The sequence below is a fragment of the Heterodontus francisci genome, chromosome 18 (genome assembly GCF_036365525.1).
Source record: "Heterodontus francisci isolate sHetFra1 chromosome 18, sHetFra1.hap1, whole genome shotgun sequence".
NCBI classification, from domain to species: domain Eukaryota; kingdom Metazoa; phylum Chordata; class Chondrichthyes; order Heterodontiformes; family Heterodontidae; genus Heterodontus; species Heterodontus francisci.
In genome coordinates, this window is record NC_090388.1 from 39,399,093 (window position 1) to 39,426,697 (window position 27,605).

The 27,605-nt window shown below is 42.9% G+C and overlaps 1 protein-coding gene across 1 annotated transcript in view; it reads left to right on the top strand.

Annotated features, from left to right (window-relative positions):
• ppp1r3ab (protein phosphatase 1, regulatory subunit 3Ab) overlaps positions 1-27,225 on the top strand; it is a 42,319-nt gene extending 15,094 nt beyond the window's left edge. Inside the window, exons 2-4 of the mRNA XM_068051241.1 lie at positions 15,722-15,780; positions 15,885-16,009; positions 22,769-27,225. Of these exons, the coding sequence (XP_067907342.1) occupies positions 15,722-15,780; positions 15,885-16,009; positions 22,769-25,954 (3,370 nt within the window). The 3' untranslated portion in view covers positions 25,955-27,225. The remainder of the gene's footprint in view (positions 1-15,721; positions 15,781-15,884; positions 16,010-22,768) is intronic.
• Positions 27,226-27,605: the final 380 nt, after the last annotated feature.

Here is a 27,605-nt window from a genome sequence, read left to right on the forward strand (position 1 = left end):
GACAGGATCCCCCGTCTCCTTTTCCTGTAGGGCCTTGAGGACATTCCGTGCAGACCACTGCCTGATGGATCGGTGGTCAAAAGTGTTTTCCCGCAGAAACTGCTCCACAAAGGATAGGTGGTACGGCACGGTCCAACTGCATGGAGCGTTCCTCGGCAATGTGACCAGGCCCATCCTTCGCAACACCGGGGACAGATAGAACCTCAGCACGTAGTGACACTTGGAGTTTGCGTACTGGAGGTCTACACACAGCTTGATGCAGGCGCACACGAAGGTGGTCATCAGGATGAGGGCCACATTGGGTACATTTTTCCCGCCCTTGTCCAGAGATTTGAACATCGTGTCCCTCCGGACCCGGTCCATTTTAGATCCCCAGATGAAGCGGAAAATGGCTCGGGTGACCGCCACAGCGCAGGAGTGGGGTATGGGCCAGACCTGCGCCACGTACAGCAACAACGTGAGCGCCTCGCACCTGATGACCAGGTTCTTACCCACAATGGAGAGAGATCGCTGCCCCCACATGCCCAACTTTTGTCGTTCCCTGGCTACTCGCTCCTCCCAGGTTTTGGTGCACGCCCCGGCCCTTCCGAACCATATCCCCAGCACCTTCAGGTAGTCTGATCTGACGGTGAAGGGGACAAAGGATCGGTCAGCCCAGTTCCCAAAGAACATGGCTCTTGCCGTGGTTAACTTTGGCTCCCGAGGCCAGTTCGAACTGGTTGCAGATGCTCATCAGTCTGCGCAACGACAGCGGATCTGAGCAGAAGATGGCGACGTCATCCATGTACAGGGAGGTTTTAACCTGAGTGCCTCCGCTGCCTGGGATTGTCACCCCTCTTATGCTCGCACCCTTCCTAATAGACTCAGCAAAGGGTTCTATACAGCAAACAAACAAGACCGGGGAGAGAGGACAGCTCTGTCTGACTCCAGATTGGATCGGGAAACTTTCCGATTCCCACCCATTGATTGAGACTGCGCTACTGATGTTTGTGTAGAGCAGTTTGATCCAATTGCAGATTCCCTCCCCAAACCCCATTTTGGAAAGCACGTCCATCATGTAGGTGTGCAATATCCTGTCAAAAGCCTTCTCCTGGTCCAGGCTGATGAGGCAGGTGTCCACCCTCCTGTCCCGTACATAGGCGATCGTGTCCCTGAGTAGCGTGAGACTATCAGAGATCTTCCTGCCGGGTACAGTACAGGTCTGATCTGGGTGATTCACCAACTCCAGAGCAGACTTGACTCGACTGGCTATGACTTTGGACAGAATTTTGTAGTCAACATTAAGCAGTGAGATGGGCCGCCAATTTCTGATTTCTGCCCTCTCCCCCTTCCGCTTGTAAATGAGGGTGATGATGCCTTTCCTCATGGATTCTGACATGCTGCCGGCCAGGAGCATACTCATGTATACTTCCAGCAGGTCCGGGCCGACCCAGTCCCACATTTCCCTCTGTCTCTCTCTCGCCCTCTGAACACCTTTGTGAATGCAGCACCTCTTGATGTTCCCCTTGATCGCTTCCCACCAGTGAACTGGAGACTCAAAGAGGGGTTTCACGGTCCTCCAACCTTTGTAGTCCCTTTTGAGTTCCTCAACGTTCTCTGGGGTCAGCAGTGTAGCATTGAGCTTCCACGTCCCTCTGCCAACCCACTGGTCATCCTGTAAGTGACAGTTGGCCAGTAAGAGGCAGTGGTCGGAGAAGAACACTGGCTTGACGTCGGTGGATCCGACCGTGACAGCACGGGACACAAACAGAAAGTCAGTCCTGGAACGGGCAGACCCATCCGATCTTGACCATGTGTATCTGCGCTGCGCTCCGTCTGCAGGTTTGCTGAAGACGTCGTGCAGTTTGGCATCCTTAACTGTTTCTATTAGGAATCTGGACGTAGTGTCCAGTTTGCTGTCGTCACTGCCGGATCGTCCAGCTGCATCGATGATGCAGTTGAAGTCACCGCCTAGGATGACCGGCCTGGACGTCGCCAGCAGCAGTGGGAGCTGCTGGAAGACGGTCAGCCGCTCGCTGCGTTGTACCGGGGCGAACACGTTGATCAACCGGAGCGGAGCGTTGTTGTACATTACGTCTGCTACGAGGAGGCGACTGCCCACCACCTCCTTAACTTCGGAGATGGTGAAGTTACCTCCCCGCAGCAGAATACCCAGGCCGGAGGAACGGCAATCATTACCCCCCGACCAGATCGATGGCCCGTGGGACCACCATCGTGACCACTGCCTGTAGGTGCTGAGGTGTGGTATTCCACACTCCTGCAGAAACAGTAGGTCGGCTTTGACCTTGGCGAGGTAATCCAAAGTTGAAACACATCGCGTAGTAGATTTAATGCTACGCACATTAATGGAAGTAATCCTTACACCCATTTTTTAAAAGTTAGTTGTTGCTTCCCATACCATTTGTCCTTGCTAGTCCCGGTCCTTCGGGATGTTCCTGCATACCCATCGTGTGAGCAAGCTGTTTCACAATAATTGGGCTCAGAAACCCCTCCAGGTTTTTCATGCAGGGTTTGTTCCGCTGGGGTGACATTGGGGGGTTCTTGTAGGCAGCAAAGATTGGGTTATCCTCTGCTGCTTCCATCTGTTCCTCCTCGAAAACATCACTGCTCCCGGCTTCCCGGAGCTGAGATGCGCCAGATGTGTCTTTGCTCCCGGTGTCCCGGAGCTGAGATGCGTTGGCGACGTCGTTACGTGTGGCGCTTTGGGGTTGGGGCACGCCGGGCCCATCACAGCTTCCAGTGCCCGGGGGCTGGGATGCTTTATCTTCCATCTCCTTGGAGTTCTGCCGCCTCTTTTGAAGGGGCTGTTGTTCCAGCAGTTCCCCGTCCAGTGAAGAGGCGCTGTTGTAGTCTGTTTCAGAAGATAGCCTCCTCTTGCCACTGGTTTGGGTGGTGGCTTGTTCCGCTTTGGGATGTTTTTTCTTTGTGGTTTTCCTCTGGACCACTTGCCACTGACCTGTTTGTCCATCTGCTGCCTCCTCCTCCATTGAATCTGTCTGTGGAGGAGGGGTTTCCGGGCGCAGGGTAGGTGATGGGTCGCTGGTTTCAGCTGCCTCCCCTTCCTTCTCCTTCTCAGGTTGAAGTTCCTCACTGTGGAGAAGGTTGCCGGTCTCCTTTCGAACACCGGACGCCTTCGTTGAACCTTCTCCCGACGTTTCCTTGGACCTTGCCGCCTGAGCATAACTGAGGCAGCGTTTGGGGCAGGTTTTGTAGAGGTGGCCTCCCGCACCGCACAAGTTGCAACACTTGGTCTGCTTACAGTTCTTGGTCTGATGGCCTTCCTCCTTGCAGTTCTTACAAACAACCATGCTGCAGTTGGCTGCCACGTGACCAGATTTGCCACAGGTGTGGCAAACTCTGGGCTGTCCAGCATAGACCAAGAAGCCTCGACTTCCCCCGATAGCGAAGCTAGAGGGATGATGGCTCCACTGGGATCGACCTTCAAGGTCACCTTGACCTGCCACTTGCTGGTCCAAATCCCAAAGGGGTCCTTGACATCAGTGCTGCTGCCGGCCACCTCGACGTACCTGGCGAGAAAGGTGAGTACATCCACCACCGGAACATGGGGGTTGTAGAGGTGAATCGTCACCACCCGGTCCCGTTGTGACGGAAGCGTGAAGAGCGGCTCCGCTGTGACGATCGACAGTGGCGCCCGGTCCCCTTTCTCCTTGAACGCCTTCAGGAACTTGATGCATCCCGTCACGTTCCGGAACGTCACGTCAAAGTATCCCTTGCTGAGAAAATCCTGCAGGCAGAAGACGTCCGTAGCTTGAAATCCACAGCAATCGAAGAGGATTTTCTTGATGAAGAAGGTGCGATCGACCGGTGCATCTCCTTCCTTGTCCTTCACGACCACCCGAATGGTGTTGAGCACTCCCTGGCCCGAAGCTCGAAGATTGGTTATAGCCATTTTACTCAAAGCCTACCCAGGATCAAAAGGCAATGATCATGGTCTCTTCTCAACCAAGATTCCTGGTGTAAGGTGTAACTGATGCCAGTCTATTGCTATGCTACTTGTTATCGGTTGATAAAAAAAATCTGGAGGTTGAAGCCTCATAGTTCCATTTGCAAATGTAAAAATACTGTTTGAACTTATTTGTTGATTTTCTGGATTGAAGTGACTTAGTTTTATATTGAAATAAAGAAAAAGGTCCATTAATGTTGCCTCGGGAACTGAATGATTAGGTTGATTACATAAATGAGTTCCTAAGTCAAGCAATTTTAGTAATTCATATAGTATAATGTAGTGATTGAGCCCTGTGTTAGTCTGACTATACATGGTAAATAAAATTGAAATAAGAACCAATAATCATTGGAAGAATTCAAAATGGAATTTTATGAAAAAGCAAAAACTGCAGATGCTGGAAATCTGAAATAAAAACAGAAAATGTTGGAAATACTCAGCAGGTCAGGCAGTGTCTGTGGAGAGAGAAACAGAGTTAACTTTTCAGGTCAATGACCTTTCAACCAACGAAAGATCATGCACCTGAAATGTTGGGCTTGATTTTGTGCCGAGCTGAAAAGGTGGGGGGAACCCGCCACTGCCTTTTCTTTCGCCAATCAGAGGCCGGCAGCTCAGACTTATTGGCAGCGTCATCAGGAGTGGTGGCCACTGCTGGTACTGCAGAGGCCTCGGACCCAAGCCCAGCGCTGGAACCCCAGAACAGAGGCCGCAGGAGGGGTGCCTGTGCAGCAGAAGCCTTTAATTGATCCATAAATAGGCCGCTTAAGGGCCTCAATTTGCCTCTGGGTGGAAAGGCCGTTGTCGGCCTATCCCGCCCCCGGGAAGATCGCTGGGCGATGGGGAGGCGACGGGCCCTAAGCCCCGCCGCACCACCCCCCTGCCCCCGCCACTTGTCGCAATTCTCCGTGCACCCTCGCCTCCGATCCTGCATTGTGGGGGCCTGTAAAATCCCAGCCGTTAACTCTGTTTCTCTCACCACAGATGCTGCCTGACCAGCTGAGTATTTCCAACATTGTCTGTTTTTATTGAATTTTATATATTTAAATAAAAGTCAGCTTTCAATATTTATTTTCAAATGGATTTTTGAAAATATTATTAAAAATCCATACATTGTTCGCAGTTGTGGCTCTAATACCAGGAATCTGCCAGATATATATTTTTAATTAATTAGAAGTGTGATATATATTTGCCACTCTGCTATGATCCTCAATGTGAACATTTGAATCAAACTACAATGATTAATCCCTGTCCACTGAAATCTCAGGCAATCTGGTGCCAAAATGCAATTGTCCCACTGATTTGTTTCAAGAGCTATACCCTTGATGGACTTTGTAAATATTGAATTGCCTTTCAAAATGAAAACACAAAGCTCCTTTTTAAGTGGGATAATTGTAATAAATCTTTATTTTAGATGTTATTTGCTGAAAAATCATGTTTTTAGAAGTTCCAATGAGGCTCAGAGTTAAATATTGACGACATTGCAGATAAATATCAAATTTCATGTCCTCAGTTCTCCAATGTAGATCTAAAAATTCTTAAGTAAATTTAACATGCACCATCCTTAGAAGAGGCACTTGTTTGTAAAAAATCTCAAAACTCATCTGTTAATTCTTCTGCAGTAATAGCTCGGATAAGGCCTGAGTTTCACTAACTAAAGAAATCTATTTTGAAACTCAACACACAGACGCCTACTCAGAGTTCTTTAATGGGTGTGGGCTGCTGATACTGGATGTGCCTGTCAAACTGTATGAGTAAATGGTTAATTTCATGCAGAATGGCAAATATTTTGCACAGACTTTTGTGAATTTGGCGAGGAGAAAGCAGAGGAAGGGAAAGGTAACAATGGAGAATGGCAGAAATATTAAATAATTATTTCACTTCTGTATTTGCCAAGGAGATAGAACAGGTGAACATGACATTGGATGATGAGTTGGGTAATAAGATAACTGCATTTAAAATAAAAAGGGATGTATTAAATAAACTAATCAAATAAAGAGGATAAAACCCCTGGCCTGGGTGGATTGCATCCACGCATTTTCAAAGAATCTGCGGAAGAGATATCAGAGGCATTACTACACATACTTAATAATTAATTAGAAAAAGGCATAGTGCCAGAGGATTGGCAGATAGCTAATGTAATAGCTATAGAAAAGAAGAGGGGTAGAATCTGTCCAGGGAATTATAGACCAGTCAGCTTCACCTCAGTGATAGGAAAAATAACAGAATCTCAACTAAAGGAGCGAATAGAAGGACATCTAGAAACAAAAAGTATAATAATGAATAGTCAGCATGGATTTCAAAAGAGAAAATATTGCTTGACCAACCTTATTGACTTTTTTGAGGAGATAACAGAGAGAGTAGATAATGTTAATGTGATAGATGTTATTTATCTGCATTTTCAAAGGCCTTCGATAAGGTGCCCCATATTAGATTAATGAATAAGGTCAGAGAATGGAGGGTCAGGGGCACAAGTGGCAGAATGAATTGCTAGCTGGCTTCAAGATAGAAAGCAGAGAATGGGAGTAAAGGCTAGCTATTCAGTGATGGAGGGTGGGTAATGGTGTTCCACAAGATCAGTGCTGGGACCACTGATGTTCACAATTCACATTAACAATTTGGACTTTGAAATCCAAAACACAATTTCTAAATTTGCAGATGACACCAAATTTTGTGTGTGTGTGTGTGTGGGTGAGGAGATAGTCAATACTGACGGGGGGCAGTGGCGTAGTGGTAATGCTACTGAGCTAGTAATCCAGGGGCCCTGACTGATGCTGTGGGGACACAGGTCACATCCCACTACAGCAGCTGGTGGAATTTAAATTCAATTAATTAATAAATCTGGAATTAAAAGCTAGTCTCAGTAAAGGTGATTGTTGTAAAAACCCAGCAGGTCTGGCAGCATCTGTGGAAAGAGAAGCAGAGTTAACGTTTCGGGTCAGTGACCCTTCTTCGGAAGGGTTCCAAAGAAGGGTCACTGACCCGAAACGTTAACTCTGCTTCTCTTTCCACAGATGCTGCCAGACCTGCTGAGTGATTCCAGCATTTCTTGTTTTTGTTTCAGATTTCCAGCATCCGCAGTATTTTGCTTTTATTTTATGTTGTAAAAACCCATCTGGTTCACTGATGTCCTTTAGGGAAGGTAATCTTCTGTCCTTACCCGGTCTGGCCTACATGTGACTTCAGACCCACAGCACAGCAATGTGGTTGACTCTTAACTGCCCTCTGAAATGGCCTAGCAAGCCACTCAGTTGTACCAAATCTCTACAGAAAAGTCGAAAAAGAATAAAACCAGACAGACCACCTGGCATCGACCCAAGCACTGGAAATGGCAATGGCAAACCCTGCCCAGTTGACGCTGCAAAGTTCTCCTTACTAATATCTGGGGACATGCCAAAATTGGGGATTTGAGCCAAAATTGGGAGAGTTGTCCCACAGACTAGTAAAGCAACAGCTCACTGAATCATACCTTCCATCCAATGTGCCAGACTGCCTCATCACCATCCTTGGGTATGTACTGTTCCACCAACAGAACAGGCCCACCAGAGGTGGCGGCACAGTGGTATATAGTCGTGAGGGAGTTACCCTGGGTGTCTTCAACATTGACTCTGGACCCCATGAAGTCTCATGGCTTCAGGTCAAACATGGATGAGGAAATCTCCTACTGATTACCACCTACGGCACCGCCCCCCCCCCCCCCCCCCAGCTGATTAATCAGTACTCCTCCATGTTGAACAACACTTGGAAGAAGCATAAATGCCGGCATGGCCTGGTTGGGCCGAATGGGCTGTTTCTGTGCCGTATATTCTATGTAATCCCATGCATGATAGAAGAAGAAATTTTGAGAATACATTTCATAATGCTGATTTTAACGGAGCGGGATTTAGGTGGGTGAAGCAAATCGAGCACTGTACCCTCCTCCTGCTGACCATGACAGCGTGAGGCCTGGGTGATTGTAGCTCCCAAGTCTCAACTACATGCCCCCAGTCAACTGCCTGCCCATAATGAGCAGGAAGTAGCAGCTGACTGATGGGTGAGGGCAGGGGTTTAAGTGGCAGGAGGCCACTGGCTGTCACCTAGGGGATGTTTGTTAGCAAGAAAGTAGATTGCGAGATGGGTTTAGATTAGATTAGATTAGAGATACAGCACTGAAACAGGCCCTTCGGCCCACCGAGTCTGTGCCGACCATCAACCACCCATTTATACTAATCCTACACTAATCCCATATTCCTACCAAACATCCCCATCTGTCCCTATATTTCCCTACCACCTACCTATACTAGTGACAATTTATAACGGCCAATTTACCTACCAACCTGCAAGTCTTTTGGCTTGTGGGAGGAAACCGGAGCACCCGGAGAAAACCCACGCAGACACAGGGAGAACTTGCAAACTCCACACAGGCAGTACCCAGAATCGAACCCGGGTCCCTGGAGCTGTGAGGCTGCAGTGCTAACCACTGCGCCACTGTGCCGCCCCTTGCAGGAGACAAGGGAATGCGGAAGTCCAGGCCAGAAGAAGCCTCAACTTTCCTTGTGGGACCCAGAGAAGCACTCCTGCTCCACCTGGCCCAACATGGAAAATTAAAAAAAAACCTTAAATGGCCTCTTCTATTCCTAGATCCTCTTCCCACTGTCTTCACTTGGTAGGAAAAATCACAATAACTTTGCCACTAAAACCACAGATAAAATTGTAGTCATGGATGGCTGATGTTAATGGATCCTGATCTACATATCTAATGAAGGATTCCGCTGGTTTTAGGTGGGTGTCCTTGTCACCTGCTCAAAAGAGTGGAATCTCTGTGGGACATTGGTGCCTAAGTCTACCAGCCAATTTTATTGTCCACCCATTTGGTTTCCATTTGGCAGGTAGGGTTAAAATTAGCCCTGTATTCCAGTACCATTATTACAGCAATATTTTATGGCAGGTTCTCACACATATACATGTATTTTTTTTTTGCTCCATGGTTGTTTATTTATTGTACAGCATTATCAGATCTCTCGTGGCATTGAGATGGAGGATATGCTACTTTATGACGATAATGGTATTCATGCCTTGTAGGGGATAACATCCCAAATTCTATTCTTATTCAATGCTATTCTGAGATTTTTATTGGTGCTTCACAGATTAAATTTGGAATCCACACCACTGTCTAATTCATCAAAGTCAATGGAAAAGAAAATGTTGCAGAGTGCAAAAAGTGTTGTCAATTCGCCTTCACCCATTTTGCACTACTGCCCAAGACAAATTCATAACTCAATTAAGCATGGTATTGAGGATACCCTCTTGGGATGCTTTAATGCATGGCCAAGTTTCAACCAATCATTTCTGTCATTGTAAAAATGGCAACATACAGTGTTACTGTGTTCGGCCAGACAGCAATTTTTGAATGCTACAAAAGACTGAAGAGTACAAAGCAGTGCTCTTGATTGAAGTTTTCAAGATATTAAGAAGAGATAGGATAGATAGAGAGAAACTATTTCTGCTGATTCAGAATCTAGGACAAGGGGGCATAGTCTAAAAATTAGAGCCAGACCTTTCAGGAGTGAAATTTGGAAACACTTTTAGACACAAAAGGTGGTGGAAGTCTGGAACTGCCTTCCGCAAATGGCAAGTGATGCTCGATCAATTGTTAATTTTAAAACTGAGATTGATGGATTTTGGTTAAACAAAGGTAATATGAGATATGGGGCAATGGCAGCTATATGGAGTTAGGTCGCAGATCAGCTATGATCCCACTAAATGGTGGAACGGGCTCAAGGGGCTAAATGATCTCTTGTATTCCTAGTGGATCTATCAATGTCCAGTAGATTGGTTTACATTTATAAAAGCACCTTATTACGTCTCTCAGAAATGTGTTATAGTGTTTCAATGCAATGAATTATTTTGAAGTGCTTAGACTGTTGTTAAGTAAACGCATTGAGAATGAAAAAGAGTAATGGATTCCATCTGACCTGCACTGGGGAAATCAAAACAAGAGTCTTGTTGAAGGACAGCCAAGATCTTGCTCTTCAAATAATCTGCCTGTATTTAGTCCGCAGTAAAGACTGTATAGATATATGTTCATTCTTACTTGTATTTTTACACATCCACAGAGATATTACAAAGGGGAAAAATATAAATCTGTTATATCATTTGGCACTGCACTGAGAATATGCTCCATCTCTACTAAATAGAAGCAGCCTCTCAAAGATCCAAGATGATATTGTGTTCCCCCCCCCCTCCCCCACCAATGATTTGGCTAATTGAAAGTCCATTGTACTTTGACAAACTGACTTTCAGCAAGCTTTAAAGTTAATATTGTCTCACCTGATTATTGGTAACAGAAAGTCGAAGAGACAATTGAGACTTGAGCAGTGGTAGGGGTTTAACCAACATTCAGAGAGTATGTAGATGACAGTTTATCTGCTTGCTGGATACAATGTTAGTATCATCAGCAACTATGGCAATACCCTGCTTAGTATTCATGAGAGGTGGAAATCAATTTCAAATACTAGAGGGAGTTTGTCATATTGAAGTTGAAGAAATTAGACCTCTCTACTATTTGGCATACAATTTAAACTGCTTTGAGACTTACAGGTAATGTATTTTTTTTAGACTTGCTGTAAATAGTATCTTAGGTTTAGTAGTAATCTTAGACCTGGTGGATAGTATTTTCCACTTTGCAGCAAGAGTAGAAGCAGGACCAGACTCCTGCCTGCTCCTTTGACTCTATCATAACCACTACCCATTTTCCTGGCAGGTCATTTTGCATGTAAGGCAGGCTGTTGTTCGGAGTCCTGTCACCAGTAGGAGCTTGCCATTTTAAGTCATGGTAATTTGGGAGTTTGGTGGTGGAGTGGAGCAGTGCTGCAGTATCAAAAGTGATAGCAAGGGAAGGCAAAAGAACCCTGAAGATATAGAAACATCGTCGCGTTGTAGGCCTCGTCCTCTATTGTCAGAATTTGGCACCTTACCACCAGTAAAGCCAGTCTATAGCCACCTTCTAGCAAAATTAACTGTCACTTGGACAAATCTGTATTGATTAAGGAAAGTCAGCATGGATTTGTTAGTAACTAACTTGATTGAGTTTTTTGATGAGGGAACAAAACAACAATCTCTGCACTTCATAGAGTCACAGAATCATAGAGTTGTACAGCATAGAAACAGGCCTTTCAGCCCACCGCGTCCGTGCTGACCATAATGCCTATCTATACTAATCCCACCTGCCTGCATTAATTCCATATCCCTCTATGCCTTGCTCATTCAAGTACCTGTCCAGATGCCTCTTAAATGTCGCTACTGTTCCTGCCTCCACCACCTCCTCAGGCAGCTCATTCCAGATACCCACTATTCTTTGTGTGAAAAATTTACCCCTTTGATTCCCTTTAAACCTCCTCCCTCTCACCTTAAATCTATGCCCTCTAGTTTTAGTCACCCCCACCATGGGAAACAGACTCTGGCTATCTACCCTATCTATGCCTCTCATAATTTTATATACCTCTATCATGTCCCCTCTCAGCCTCCTTTGCTCCAGGGAAAACAGACCCAGCCTATCCAATCTCTCTTTATAACTCAAGCCCACCAAACCAGGCATCATCCTCGTGAATCTTTTCTGCACCCTCTCTAGCTTAATCACATCTTTCCTGTAGTATGGCGACCAGAACTGCACACAGTACTCCAAATGCGGCCTAACCAACGTTATGTACAACTGTAACATGACATCCCAACTCTTGTACTCAATGCCTCGGCCGATGAAGGCAAGCATGCCATACGCCTTCTTCACCACCCTGTCTACTTGTGTTGCCACTTTCAGGGAACTATGTACTTGCACCCCAAGGTCTCTCTGCTCAAGAACACTCCCCAGGGCCCTGCCATTCGCTGTATATGCCCTGCCCTGGTTTAACTTCCCAAAATGCATCACTTCGCACTTGTCTGCATGAAATTCCATTTGCCACTCCCTTGCCCACTTTCCCAGTTGATCTATATCCTGTTGTAACCTTAGCCAACCTTCTTCACTGTCCACTATACCACCAATTCTGGTGTCATCTGCAAACTTACTAATCATGCTCCTTACATTCACATCCAAGTCATTAATATATATGACAAACAACAGAGGGCCCAGCAGCAATCCCTGCGGCACACCACTGGTCACTGACCTCCAATCTGAAAAACAACCCTCCACTACCACCCTCTGCCTCCTATCACCAAGCCAATTTTGTATCCAATTTGCTAGCTCACCCTGGATCCCATGTGTTCGAACCTTCTGGACCAGCCTACCATGCAGGACCTTGTCAAAGGCCTTGCTAAAGTCCATGTAGACAACATCCAACACCCTGCCCTCGTCACTCCTCTTGGTCACCTCCTCGAAAAACTCAATCAAATTCGTGAGATATGATTTCCCACGCACAAAGCCATGGTGACTATCCCTAATCAGACCATGCCTTTCCAGATGCATATAAATCCTGTCTCTCAGAATCCCTTGCAATAACTTTCCCACCACTGATGTAAGGCTGACTGACCTGTAGTTCCCTGGCTTATCCCTGCTTCCCTTCTTAAATAAAGGCACATTAGCTATCCTCCGGTCTTCCGGGACCTCACCCGTGGCTAACGATGTTGCAAAAATCTTTGCCAGGGCCCCAGCAATCTCCTCCCTTGCTTCCCATTGCATCCTAGGATACACCTGGTCAGGCCCTGGGGATTTATCCACCTTAATGCACTTCAAAACCTCCAACACCTCCTCCTTTGTAATGTTGATATGCTCCAGGATATCGGTGTTCCCTCCCTTGAACTCACTACCTTCCATGACCTTCTCCACAGTAAATACGGATGAGAAATATTCATTTCAGACCTCGCCCATTTCCCATGGCTCCACACATAGACTGCCACACTGATCCTTAAGGGGACCTACTCTCTTCCTAGCTACCCTTTTACTCTTAATATACTTATAGAATATTTTAGAATTCTCCTTTATCTTATCTGCCAGGGAAATCTCATGGCCCCTTTTCGCTCTCCTAATTTCCTTCTTAAGTGTAGTCCAACATCCCCTATACTCCTTGAGGGACTTGCTCAATCCCAGCTGCCTATACCTGACACATGCCTCCTTTTTTGTCCTGACCAGACCCTCAATATCCCTCATCAACCAAGGTTCCCTAAACTTGCCAGCCTTGCCCTTCCATCTAACAGGAACATGCCAGCCCTGAACTCTTCCTATCTCACTTTTAAAAGCCTCCCACTTGCCAGACGTCCCTTTGCCTGTAAACAGCCTCTCCCATTCAACTTTTGAGAGTTCCTGTCTGATGCCATCGAAATTAGCCTTCCCCCAATTTAGGACTTCAACCTGAGGACCAGTCCTATCCTTTTCCATAACTATCTTGAAGCTAATAGAGTTATGGTCACTGGTCCCAAAGTGCTCCCCCACTGACACATCAACCACCAGCCCATCCTCATTTCCTAAGAGGAGGTCGAGTGTAGCCCCTTCTCTAGTAGTGCCATCCACATACTGCTTCAGAAAACTATCCTGGACACACTTAACAAATTCTTCCCCATCTGATCCCTTAGCAGTAAGGCAGTCTAGGTCAATATTACGGAAGTTAAAATCACCTACTATTACCACCCTATAATTCCTACACCTATCTGTGAATTCCCTACATATATGCTCCTCCACTTCCCTCTGACTATTGGGGGGCCTATAGTATAATCCCATCAAAGTGATCACCCCTTTCTTATTTCTAAGTTCTACCCATATGGCCTCGCTGGACATTCCGCCCGGGATATCCTCTCTAAGTACTGCCTTGATGTTCTCCCTAATCAGTAGTGCAACTCCCCCTCCTCTCTTACCTCCACCTCTGTCACGCCGGAAGGATTGGTACCCCAGTACATTGAGCTGCCAGTCCTGCCCATCCCTCAACCACGTTTCCTTAATAGCTATAATATCAAAATCCCATGTACTGATCCATGCTCTGAGTTCATCTGCCTTACCTGAAAGGCTCTTGCATTAAAGTAAATGCAGTTTAGCCTACCAGACCGTCCAAGCTTCCTGTCCTGCCCCTGCCCGGCCTGCCTACTGGGCTTAGCTTGCTTTAACCTCTACATTTGCCTCAACTATCTTATCTGAGAGACTACTACTTTGGGTCCCACCCCCTTGCAAGACTAATTTAAACCCTCCTGAGTAGTACTAGCAAACCTCTCCGCAAGGATATTGGTCCGCTTCCAGTTCAGATGCAACCCGTCCCTCTTGTACATGTCACCTCTGCACCAGAAGAGATCCCAATGATGCAAGTAGCTGAAGCCCTCCCACCTACACCAGCTCTTCAGCCATGCATTCATTTGCCTAATCCTCCTATTCCTACCCTCACTAGCACGTGGCACAGGGAGTAATCCTGAGATTAGAACCCTAGAGGTCCTGCTTTTTAACCTTCTGCCTAACTCCCTATATTCACTTTGCAGGATCTCATCTCTCTTCCTGCCTATGTCGTTAGTCCCAATATGGACCATGACCTCTGGCTGCTCACCCTCCCCTTTCAGAATGTCCTGCAGCCGCTCCGAGACATCCTTGACCCTAGCACCAGGGAGGCAACATACCATCCTGGAGTCTCGTTTGTGGTACACCCCTTACGATAGGATCCCCTATCACTATAGCTCTTCCAACCCTTTTCCTCCCCTGCTGTGCAGCAGAGCCCTCCGTGGTGCCACGAACTTGGCTGTTGCTGCTTTCCCCTGGGAGGTCATCCCCTCCAACAGTATCCAAAGCGGTATATCTGTTTGAGAGGGGGATGGCCACAGGGGACTCCTGCACTATCTGCCTGCGCCTACTACATCAATTTAAGGTGAATGGCAAAAGATCTAAAGGCAACATGAGGGTAAACATTTTTACACAGCGAGTGGCTAGGATCTGGAATGTACTGCCTGAGAATGTGGTGGAGACAGATTCAATCATGGCTTTCAAAAGGGAATTGGATAATTATCTAAAGAGAAAAAAATTTTGCAGGGCTCTGAGGAAAAGATGGGGGAGTGGGAATAGCTGAGTCACTCTTACAGAGAGCCAGCATGGACGTGATGGGCTGAACGGCTTCCTTCTGTGCTGTAACCATTCCATGATTCTATGAATTCTATTGGGGATCAATGGTACGAGCAGCAGATGGAAGAAGAATGGACCAAGAAGCTGGGCCATGTCCTCTTTGCTGGCATTTACATGCATTTGGTAGGGAAGGGGCATCCAGCAGTGGCTCCAGAGAAATGGACCATGGAGGCTGGGAAGTTTTGTCTCATATCAGGTAGGATTGAAGAGAGAAATCTAGACCCCGCTCAGTATTTTAGAAACTCTGGCTAAAGTAACATGTGTACACTAAAGTCTGCTCTGGTTAAATTTTATTCAAGAAACTTTCTGTGATGTAGCTGTTACAAATTGGGCGGCACAGTGGCGCAGTGGTTAGCACCGCAGCCTCACAGCTCCAGCGACCCGGGTTCAATTCTGGGTACTGCCTGTGCGGAGTTTGCAAGTTCTCTCTGTGTCTGCGTGGGTTTTCTCCGGGCGCTCTGGTTTCCTCCCACAAGCCAAAAGACTTGCAGGTTGATAGGTAAATTGGCCATTATAAATTGCCCCTAGTGTAGGTAGGTGGTAGGGAAATATAGGGACAGGTGGGGATGTGGTAGGAATATGGGATTAGTGTAGGATTAGTATAAATGGGTGGTTGATGGTTGGCACAGACTCAGTGGGCTGAAGGGCCTGTTTCAGTGCTGTATTTCTAAACTAAATTATATATTCTCCTTTTTTTAAAGCAAAGAGATTCTGGAAACATCCTATGATGATGGCTGTACGATACTACCAAGTAGTAAAGGTATAAATTGTTCCATTTTAAGCACAATATATCTTTGACATAATATTGCTAAAAACCTCCCCATGGTAAGTTACTGACATTGTTCTGAATTTACCCAAACGCAGCCCAACAGGAAAATAGAGAGACAATTTTGGAAACAAACACAATCACGCAATGTAATACCGAAAGCCTCTTTGATGAAAATGCAGAACAAAAAGAAGAAAAAAGTAAACAACAACCAGACACACAGGTATGGAATATTTCATTTGTTACTCATTGTAAATTTGTTTTATATTTATATTTTGACCCCCTTACCCAAATAAGGGCTGTTGCCTTCAGCTGGGAAGGTTGGCAAAGGAGTCATAACTACCTCAACTACTTTTACACCAAGTTTCTCTATGACAACGTGGCATGTTTCCTCCTCACACTTAGCTTAAGAAATCCAATGCTTTGAAACCTATCTAGAAAATAATCAAACAAAAGCATAGGAGGTAAAACCTAACTGTTCAAGCCTTTATCAATGAATTGTGAATCAAATATCTTAACTACTGTGATTGGGAGTGAGAAGCTCATGTTAGCATTTCAGTTTTGATTTGAAAAGTGTATGTCAAGGATGGATATACTTTGGTTCAAATCCATCCCAGTTAAATGAAGCTAAATCATCAGTCTCTGTCAACTGTACTGTAAAATGATTTTGCTCAGTTGTAACCCAATTTCTAAAATGTATGAATCTATTGTAGAAAACTGTCAGACATAAAGCAGACACTCCATGACCAACTTTTTGAATGTGTACTCCTATTGGGAGCACACATTTGGAAAATTAGCCTTTTTTCTTTCAAAAAGAATTGATTAATGAGGGAAGCAGAGATGTCAGCCTGGCACAGTCGGCATGTGCTTCTCAAGCTGGTTTAAGATTTAATGATGATACAGAATAGAGGGAGTTTTGCCATTTAGATAAACCATGTTGAGGGAATGCTTGGTGCTGACATTGTGTGCAAAAACATTGAAAATGCCCCGTTCCTTAGCATCAGGATTACTTTCTTTGTCAGTACAGCAATCCACCAAAATCATTTTAAAAAAATGTAGGCTGTTTTTTAAAAAAAAAATAGGGTTTCTGTATTTAATGACTTTCATCATTTATAGTGGCACTACACTCTTACAAATTTGTGGAGACCACAAATAAATAATCATATCAATGCGACTGAGTTTCCTTCACAGATTTGACGGGTAAAATGACCATTACATAAGCTCATTATAAATGGTACATAATAATAAATATTGTAATAAAAAGGCTTAGCTATTCAAAGTTTCTTTATATAGAACCTTGTAGATGTTTGATTTTAAGGTTTTTGACGGTATCTGACAATAATGTGGTTCCGTTAGCTTATGGTACCAAGAAATTGTTTTAATAACAGCAGTGAATATGGACTCAGAATTCTTGGCAATTGTCATTATATTAATGTGATTAAACTGAGCCCGTTCACCTGATTCTTAGTCCTGCAGCACCTTAGTAACAAAATATCCCTTAAATATGTAATTATACTTTTTGTTTTTAAGCCATATGGAGAACCTTATGTTTCTTGATATGAAATGTCATTTGGTATTCATCTGCTTAAATTGCTAGGTTTTTGTAGATTTTTTGAATGTTATTGTACTCACTGGAGCATAACTGCTTACCCAAAAAAGTGGTGTCATCCTTAAACTTAGACAGTGTGTTACAATAATCCCATCAAGATCTTAACAACTAGGGTCTAAGGCCTTATCACTGGGGGTCTTCACTAGTCACTGCCTACCAATTATAGCAATTATCATTGATAATTACCCTCTGTTTTCTATTATCTGGACAATTAAATGCAGGATTGCCTGAATTAAAACAAGCCTTGTAATAACAGACAATGACCCATTTGGGGCCTCGTGGGTAATAGCAGCATGCGACAAAAATGCAAGAAACTGCTGTGACTAATTAAATTATAAGAAACGAAGATAAAATAAAAACGCACGGGCTGGAATTTTACGCCAAAGAGTGGGCTGGTGGTGGGGAGGGGGGTGGGGGGCCGTAAAATGGAGTGGGAGGCTCAGGGGCCCTTCCCGACCCACTCCCGCCTCCGCTGCCATTTTACACAGGGTGGCAGTGGCAATAACTGTCCTGCTTGCCCCATGCCAATCAAGGCCCTTAAGTGACTGGTTAACAGTCACTTAAGGCCCTCCACCTGCCACCATGGGGATTTTATCCATGGCCGGTCAGGCAGTCTAGGCTTGAGAAAAGATGCCTGACAAAAGTAGGTGGCTTTCTGACAGCCTGAGGGGGGTGGGGGGCCCTCATATCAGGCATGGTGCCTGACAGAGGGCTGCCCCCGATGTCCCAACCACCCCCAACGCCCAACACGCCCTCCACCCCCCCAATTGACCCTCCTTGCCTCCCCGGGTCCCGACAAGATCACCCCCAGCGAGGCCCCAAAAACCTACCTCTTTTCTGGGCCGTTCCTTCCTCTTCATCTTGAAGCTGTGTGTAGTCCCAACAGTGGCCACCGCACCCGGTGGCGCTGCTGGGACTAAGAATTGCCAGCCCGCTGATTGGCCGGCAGCCCCATTAGGCGGGTCTTCATGCCGCAATGAGGTGGAAGACCCGCCTGTGACCAATTAAGGGCCTGGGGACCGGAAAATCCAGTCTGGATCCCCAGGCCCAGCGGAGGCGGGATCGCCACCAACTTTTTGGTCAGTGGACGGTGCCCGTCCGACAAGCAAAAAATTCCTGCCGTGGAAACAGGAAGGTGTATTATAGGGAGATCAGATATTTCTGGATTCCTCATCAAAAACTGGAAGGAATTTGTCATAAACTCATTCCACAGATGCATTCTCCTGTTAGAACACTGGGCAACATATATTCATCTTTCTTCTCCTCACTCTCCATCACTAGTTTGGCAAGTGACTATAATGGTTTAAGCTTTGTCCCACATCTTGTGTCATGGCTAGATGGCAGTTTTCTTAATAAATCCATGTGTTCTATGAACCAAAATCTGTGATCTTATGCGAACTATGTATTGAATTGTCATGCCCTGGTTCAGCAATTAACCGTTGCTTATTGAAGAATATGTGGGATGTCCATTCTTATCAAAATAACCACTGTTGTGCTATTGACTAATTTGTGCAGGTTAAAACTACTTTGTCACATTTATTATAAATTAACTAATATATAGAAGCTAAAGGCACAGGGAGATGCTCAACAGCAAAAAAAAAATGTGACGGGAGATTCAGGGGGTTAATCAACTCTTTATAGAAATTATGGGGCCTAAACTGCACCCAAACCAGGTGCAGTTCCAATGACATGCAGTGCTGGCATGCAGGAATTGAGAGGACCAAACTAACTTCACCCTCGGGCCTCATAATAATAGTTTATACAAGCTATGGCACCAATCAGGTACTCTAATACAGCTTGTTCATCAGGTCCTTATCAATTTCGCCCTTTATCAAGACACACATGTAAGTCTGGGAGTGGGGGAAAGGCGATTGGGAGGAGTCGAGGGCAGGCTAGCAGGTGCCCGCGGTTTTGTGCAGCCAACTCCCCAAATACCATATTTCTGGATGTTTTGGTGCATTTTTCTGAGTGACCTCCAATGGTCCCCTTAAAGGTCATTGGTTAGGCTGATCAGTCCCAGAAATACCAAAATGAGCTTGTGCATTGCTGCCTAAAAAAGGTCCTGACTAATCGGCCCACACCGGGCAGATGCAGGCCTCTGCCTTATCAAATTGATTATTATTACTGTGCCCATTTTAGGCCCATAAAATGGGTGCCATGATGTTAAAATTAGACCCCAGTATATCTTACATGGTTTCATCAGCAACAAGACTTTTTGACAAAATGGTCAGATTTGTCCCTTGGTAGACTTGCATTGAAAAATGTTGTACACGAATGACCCAAATTCCAGTTTGCCCATTGAGTTTGGATGCTTTCACCAGAACTAAAACCCAAGCTGTGATTTATGCCATGGGATTTATTTCATGTTATAGCTATCTCTTTTAAAGTAAAACAAACAAACTGAGATTTTAATTGATCTTACACCTAGTAAGATGAGGTGTTAATGTATGGATACTTGCAATTTCCTCCATATAATTCTCCCTAGATGATATTTTGTCCCATAATGGTTTCCCCAATTGCTCTGGTTTAAGAAGGAATAGAATGTCTATTCCACTGTGAATCCATATTCATTAACGTTTCAATTCAGCTGTTTCAGTTTGTTGGTAATTTCTATAAGCAGTCCAAGTTTTCTAGAATCAAAGCTGTGACCTTGTCTACCACGTAGTCTACTATAATCAATTGTTTATATACAAAGCACAACTATTATTATAATTGTACTTGCTTTTTATAAGATGGTAAATATTGTTCATCAGAGGTATGCTATTCAATGGCTCATAGAACACTGTGAAATTTCTATTACATGGTAATTTAGCATCTTCACTACATAGTATCTGTGAAGATTTTATTCGAAATAAAAATGAGTAGTGTTGATTAAAGGTTTTCGCTCTTATGAGTCTGTCAAATAAATGGCACATCTTAGGTGAAATGGCCTTTTAAATCCTCTTTTCATATTGAAATTATAAATAATATATTGGCTATGCAAATTTCTGTCTGTTTTAAATGTGACTTTCAGCTAACACTAAATAATGCAATAATTTTATGCATTGTTTTGTTCACATTTTTTAAATGTTTGCTGCAAAACAATAGGTTAATAGGTTAACTGAAATCACTAATTTATTTCTGTCTTGTGGCTTTTATGAACATGCAAAATTTGAAGACTTTTAATGTTTATTAATTATCCAGTTAAGTACCATGCAAGCACACTTTAGTCTTTGCATACTAGCAGCATTCTCACCTCTGAGTCAGAAGGTTGATGGTTCAAGTACCATTCCAGGACGTGAACATTTAATTACACTTGACACTCCAGTGCAGTACTATTGGAGTGCTTTACTGTCAGTTGTGCTGTCTGTCAGATGAGACATTAGACTGAAGTCCCATCTGTTAATTGTGTATCAATTGTTTGATTATATGCTGGTGGATAGTGTTAATTGGGGTCTTACTTGAGTAATTATAAGCAGACACTTACTGAAACATGTGGAGGGTTTTGAGTGAGGAGTTATATGTTTGTAATCCTTTTATTCTGCACAATAAATATGAAACTGAGTAAAGATAGGCTCCAGTATTATCCTTCCATCACAAGCATTCTGGAGTTTAACACCATCTGCCCTTTTGGGTCAGTGCAAAGATTGCAGGGCACTATTTGAAGAAGAGCAGGCAGGTTTCCCTGTTTTACTGGCCAATATTTGTCCCTCATCTGATATCACTAAAACTGATTAGTAGGTCTCCTATCTCATTTGTGTTTATGGACTCTGCTGTACATAATTTGAATGCCATGTTTCCCTACAATACAACAGTGACTGCACTTCAAAAGGACTTCATTGTGAAGTGCTTTGGGTGTCCTGTGACCATGAAGGGTGCTATGTAATTACAAGTTTTTCCTTTCATGTATAATGTTGAGCTGGGCAAGTGTACATGAAAATATCGCTTCATTTAACAATTACAATAACTTTTTATAATTTTAATATATTGTTTTCTATTCATTATCCTGTTTGACACGTCACAATCAGATTTTTCAACAAGTAACAAAGATAGTTTGATGATCAATGAGCTAATACTTAGCTGGATAATTTAGTTCAATTAAATTGAGACATAAATGATCAATGAACTCCGTTGTATATCATTGTGCCTAATTGGTTATCTAATCTATTGAATCTTTTCACTTTTGAAATCTATTCTTGGAGGTCAACTTTAACCTCCAGGCAGAAGCAGGTCAGGTGTGAAGGTGAAAATGATCAGGTCACCTAACCTTTCCAGACCATTTTGGATTTTATTCTGCTGGGTTCTGTAGGCAGAAGAGGCGCCTCATGAATTTCTGTGTACTAGGATCCAATTACGTCAATGATACCCTGATTGCATTTTAAGCAGTGTTTGGGTGGTGTAGCTGCTGTGACTTTCCCACCAGATAAAGCAGATCAGTGGCTCGGCTGCAGACAGAAGAGGTCCTCCCAAGGTATACCTTTCTTTTGTGGAGTCAGAAAGAGTAGGGGTGCTTCTTCAGGCTTCATAGGAAAGCCACAGCCTCCCCTTCTCCAAACACCACTGTCACACCACCTCCCCCTGCCCACCACCTTCCCTCCCATGAGACCATGCCAAACACCAGCAAGGCTTCCCTTTGTTCGGGCAACCTGAACTTCCTTTTCCACATGCCGACCAGCTGCTGCTTTCTGCCCATGTCGAGTGAGCAGCTGATTGGTGGCATGTAGATGAGATCAGGGCCAGTAAATGCAGTTTGCACTCGCTCCACTCGTGCCCACCTGAAACTTGCTCTGGATTGGTTTTGAATCAGACATTTTGTGGAGAAAATTTTTGCTTCTAACCTCTCCTTTCCTCTTTCATTGTGTAAAACAAAGGAATTTATAACTTATTTTGACTTTTCTTGGTGCATTTTATCAAAGTGTTGCTTTCAGGCCATTGGCCAATTTTTTTCACTGAGGTACAGTTTTGTTATATATCAGTTAGGTATCATAGTGAGGGAACTTTTTCTTAGATTCGTAACTCTTCCCAGATTAAGCAGTGATGGAGTTTAAAGAACTTTTTGTGTGTGCTCTGATTAATAACTTACACCTGGCATGGAGCACAGGGTCATTTAGTTTATGCAGTCAGTAATAAGGGTATTGAACATATTTTGTTTGTGACTGCAGATTTAAATGTCCCAAGACTATTATTTTTCTGGGCTGTGAATGGGCTTAAACTTCCATAGTATGTTGATCCAACAATTGATTGAAGTGGTCATTTGTTTCATGAGATTTTTATTTTCATAACTGTGTTTGTGGGTATCACAAGTGTTAAATATTATTAAATGTGTGAAAATTGTTTTTATGAAGACATAACTGTCTTCAGGTAAATTTATTACTAATTAATTTATTTTCACAGATACATCCTCCATTGCACATTTCATTGACCACCCCAAGAGGTCAAGAAACTAACTTAACTGTAATGGATGGATCACACTCTCAAGTTACAGAAGAAAATGAGAAGGCTGCCACTGCAGTAAGTGAATCACCAACTAATCAGCAGAATGACCTTGAAGTTGAACATAACGAGTTTACAAGTGTAAATAATGGCACAGAGAACAAGGTAAAGCAAGAGAAAGAATATGAGTGGGTTGGAATCCTCTTCGACAGTAACAGAAGCACCTCCAATCTGTCAACTCAGAGTCACGAGGGAAGTATAAATACAACAGTACAAACAGATAATGCTAATGTTGTAACAAGTAATGACAACATAATGACCCAATTTTCTAATTTGTTTTGTGATGAAGCACATTTATTACATGAGGGCAGCCTTCTCTCTCAGGGAGGGGAGGAAGCTGTTACATCACATGTAATTGATACATCGACTAAACCTGAACTAGAAATGAATAGTTTCTCAGGAAGCAACACAGACAGTGTCTTTGCTAATAATGTGCAGGATAACTTGGTAATCATTCATGGGGTTATAGATGAAAGTGATAAGCACTGTAATAATACACCAAATCCTACAGAATTCCTGCAAGAGAACACAGATGCTGAAAATCTAAGTGGTGAATACATTTATTTAACTGACGATACATTAACAATCAATGAATCAGAATCCATCCCTATTTCTGCAGTGTGCACCAACACTGATTTGGAATTTGAGCCAGATCGAAACAATTCTTCAGTCCATGGATCAATCTCATTAAAGGAAGAAAAGGTTTTCAGAACAAAAATAAGTGAGACACAAGAACCACCTCTTTTTTACAGTAAAGCTGAGAATTTGGAAGATGTAAAGCAAGAAAATTATTTTTCTGAGAAACCTTATTTAACAAACAAGGGAGCAGAAAGTATGCAAGAGCAAAGTTCAATTAAACAAGCTCCCAAAGTTACTGCAAAAGAAAGATTTACTGATCGTTTAGAAGTTACAAACCATTCAGTAATTGGAAAAGAAATGGCCATTGCATTTCAAGTTGCTGCAAAAGAAGAAAATTCTTGTGATATGTATTCAAATGACAGAAGAATTGAAACAGACACTGCAGATGTCACAGAATTCCTGCAATATACAAATAAGCACAGTGCTTCAGATAGTGGGAAGCATCAAAATACAGGAAACGAGTTTGGGACTTGTCTCCAGACCACATCTAGTAAACAACCGGAAGTTACAAATGCGCCAAATATCGAAACTACAGCAATGGTTACAGAAATTCCTGCTCTGCAGGGATCTTTAGAAGAGAAATATCAACACCCATGTGAAATGAATAAAATTCTGACACAAATTCCAGAGATTGATTCACCTAACAAGGATACTGCTAATGAACAAAAAGAAAATAAAGTAGAAGCCACACGAATTGCAAAGCAGTGCATTAGTGCTCCATCATGTATATTAGCTGATACTGTAGTAAAGGAAGCAATAGAAGCAGCTCTGTTTGAAATTACTGGAGATGAAGGAAGAACTACTACAGCTGTATCACTAAAAAGGAAAGCCATGCAGCATTTGCCAAGTGAAGAAAAATTTTCAAAGTCCATACCAGAGGTGACCACAGCTTTTCACTTAACAACAAAACATGAACAACCTTCAAAAATCCACATTACGTATGAACAAATAGCAAAAAGTGTTTCAAACTTTGATGAACATTTAACTGAAACTAGCATAGCGTGTCCACAAATGGAAGAGGATCTATCTAATGCTTCTCAAAAAAACACAGAGGAGGAAGCAACTCCTACAATAAGTCTGCATACAAAGACATTTGTACCAATTTCAGACAATATAAAATATCCAGATGCACCTTGTAGTTATGGACAACCTTCTGAAGTTGCACAAAATTTCATTGCTGATTTTCAAAAGGCTGTGGAGAAGCAAAGTGAAGTCATAATTATTACAGAGGTTGAAAAAGGTGTTGCCGATTCAATGAAGATGCTTCCTGATCTTCAGGAAGAAGCAGAAGAGACAGTCTCTTGCGAAACCACTAATACAAATGAGAGAATTCCTGAAAATATTTTTGAATCTGTGGAACTTAAAATAACAGACAATTGTGAAGTTAAACAAGCACATACAGAGGTTGCAAAGAAGTTGGCTATTAACCTTATGGAGCTCCCAGAAGAAAAAGTGCATTACAATGAGAATGAGAAGGATATAGACATTACACAGAACTGTAATGTTTCAGACATGAACTTTAAACATAATTACAGTGTACCAGATGTTAAAGAATCTATAGAGGTGGGGAAAGCAGGTCTTAAGGGAGAAGAAGCATTGAGCATAAAAAGCATTTTGCAATACAATGGTGGAACAGATGAATCAAGATCAATGGGATTTACCCAATTACATAATGTTACTGGTATATCTCAAACTATAAAGGAAATTATGTCTGCTCCTGAGCAGATAGCAGAAGAAGAAGCAGACCAGGAAACCAGTAAAGAGTATGAGGTAGTCAATAAGCAAAAATGTGGGACAGACAATGAAGCTATTATGGACAGTGACAGAGAAAGAGTTGATATATTTTCTGAATCAATAGGTGCCCATAGTTTTGAAAAGGTAGAAATTTTTCATGACACTCAACAGGTGCAAATAAATGAAAACAGCAATCAAAATGCAGTAAGGCCTAAAAATATTACAAAAATCGGCTCAACCCCAAATACATCAAGCGATACATGGGAGAAGAAAAACAGAATTACCACTCCACCACATAATTCTGAGCTGCATGGCCATCACAAACACTTAGATCCAGTCATATTAATCAGTACACCAGCTGAAGAGGATGAGGAAAAGGAAACAAACAGTGATGTCTCTGGTAATATCCATCCATATTCAGAAGGGTTAGATTCTGAGGAATGTAATGAGAAAACACTTGAGAATGAGCAGGCAGATGAAGCTTGTGATGGTAATGTTAAGAGTGAGGAATCACGGTCACAGAGAGAGACATTTGCAGATGAAATTACTTTAAAAAACACGGTATGGAAAGTTTGCTATTTTGTTTTGTTCTTTGTGTTTCTAGTTACTATTTATCATTATGACTTTATAGGGTGTTTTGCACTTTACCTGTTTTCATTGTATTGGTTGTTTTGTGAAGGAGAAACAAGCAGTGATTCTGTCAGAAAAGAATGATACAGGTGTTTGTATTTGATTGAATGATGTAAGGAAAGGCAATGATTGCATTTTATGAAGAACTGAAATTGGTTTTTGGAATCGTTAACCAGTTGAGTACTGATATTAGCCATTGCTTTTCAGAATGCATACATCGTTTGTTCAATACATCTACAAAATGATTATCTACATTTCTACCAATATTACAAGGTTGAATTAATCACATTTTCAAAACCTGTATTATTTAATAATTCATAGCATTCTTGGAATAAACCAAAATAATTATAGCCTTGTTTTATTCTTGGTTGTGATGCAAAGTAATATTGCAGTCCTCAAAAGGTTAAACAGTGAATGTGACGACAATGCTAGCGAAATGCCTTACTCACAAATAAGTCAAAAAAAACAGTACCTTGGAGAGATAAGCTTTCAGAAAATTAACTTTATGGCCAATTGTCTTTGTAAAAAGTAATATCATTGACATTTACTTTTTAAAGAAACTTGGCTTGAAAATTTCTTTGTGAAATTTATGTGACCATTTTTTTCTCTCATTTGAGTGCAGTTCACACAATAATTTCTGACCAAATTTTTTTTGTGCGCTGCCATAACTTTGTGTTATTAGCTAGCCCAACATTTACTGCATACTTTACATCATATAACTTTTGCCCGTTTACAGTCAGTGGATGGAAATCTAGTTTGGTTTTCTAAATGGTAAAATATTAAAGTTGTTACAAATGATTCACAAAAATATCTTTTATTTCTTGTGTGATATCTATATATGATGTCTTTCAGTTAACATTCAGAACTGCCTCAGATATTGGTTTATAGGTTTTCCTTTATGCGTGATGCTATTCGAAGGGCTTCCAGTTGTATGTGGAGACATGAAGTAAAGGGTATCCTGGGAAAGGAGGGAGAAGCAGTTCAGAATTATAACAATTTTTTTCAGAATACAGGTATGGATGGAAAAGTTTATATTGAAGTACACCTTTAAATATGCCCCCTTTAAGTGAAACCGTTTGGGACAGTGTGATCTTACTTGCTGAGATATGTGTTTCTCATTTGTTTAGCCTCCTCACACAATTAGAAATTTCCATCATCCAGGAGAAATTAATCACCAACTGTCTCTATAAGATATTTGTGCTATTGTTTGCCATTTTGTTGTTTTCTTCACTCTGTTGTATACAAAAAGTGTTCTTTGGAGGTACACCTTTAGTTTTTCTTTCCTGTTAACAGACTAAGCTGTGTGTGCACCCACAAGAGAAGATTTGTCTGGTACTATTTTTAGTATTTTTCTTTGCTGTACCTTATGTATAATTTTGTTAATAAATATAGTTTTTGCTGCACAGCAAATTGACTGATGTTGCTAATGTCACCAGTCTCTGCCTGGAAAGCTCTGAAGGCATAAAAATTTCACGCCACAGTGACGTTTATAACAACATGCATGCTCCAGTGCTGCATCAAGTGACATAACTCTGTCACAGCCTGCTTGGTGAAGTGGAGCTGCTGGCCACACAGCTTCTCACTAAAGTTGAGGTAGGAAATTTGGTTGCGGAGGAAATGCATGGTGTAAGGCCTCCTGTGTGCTATTCTTCTGCCAGCTGCACATCTCTGCTTTCTTCATTGATGTCGTGTCCGAGTAAACACTCAAATTGGTGTGGTAATAACTAGCTGCTTT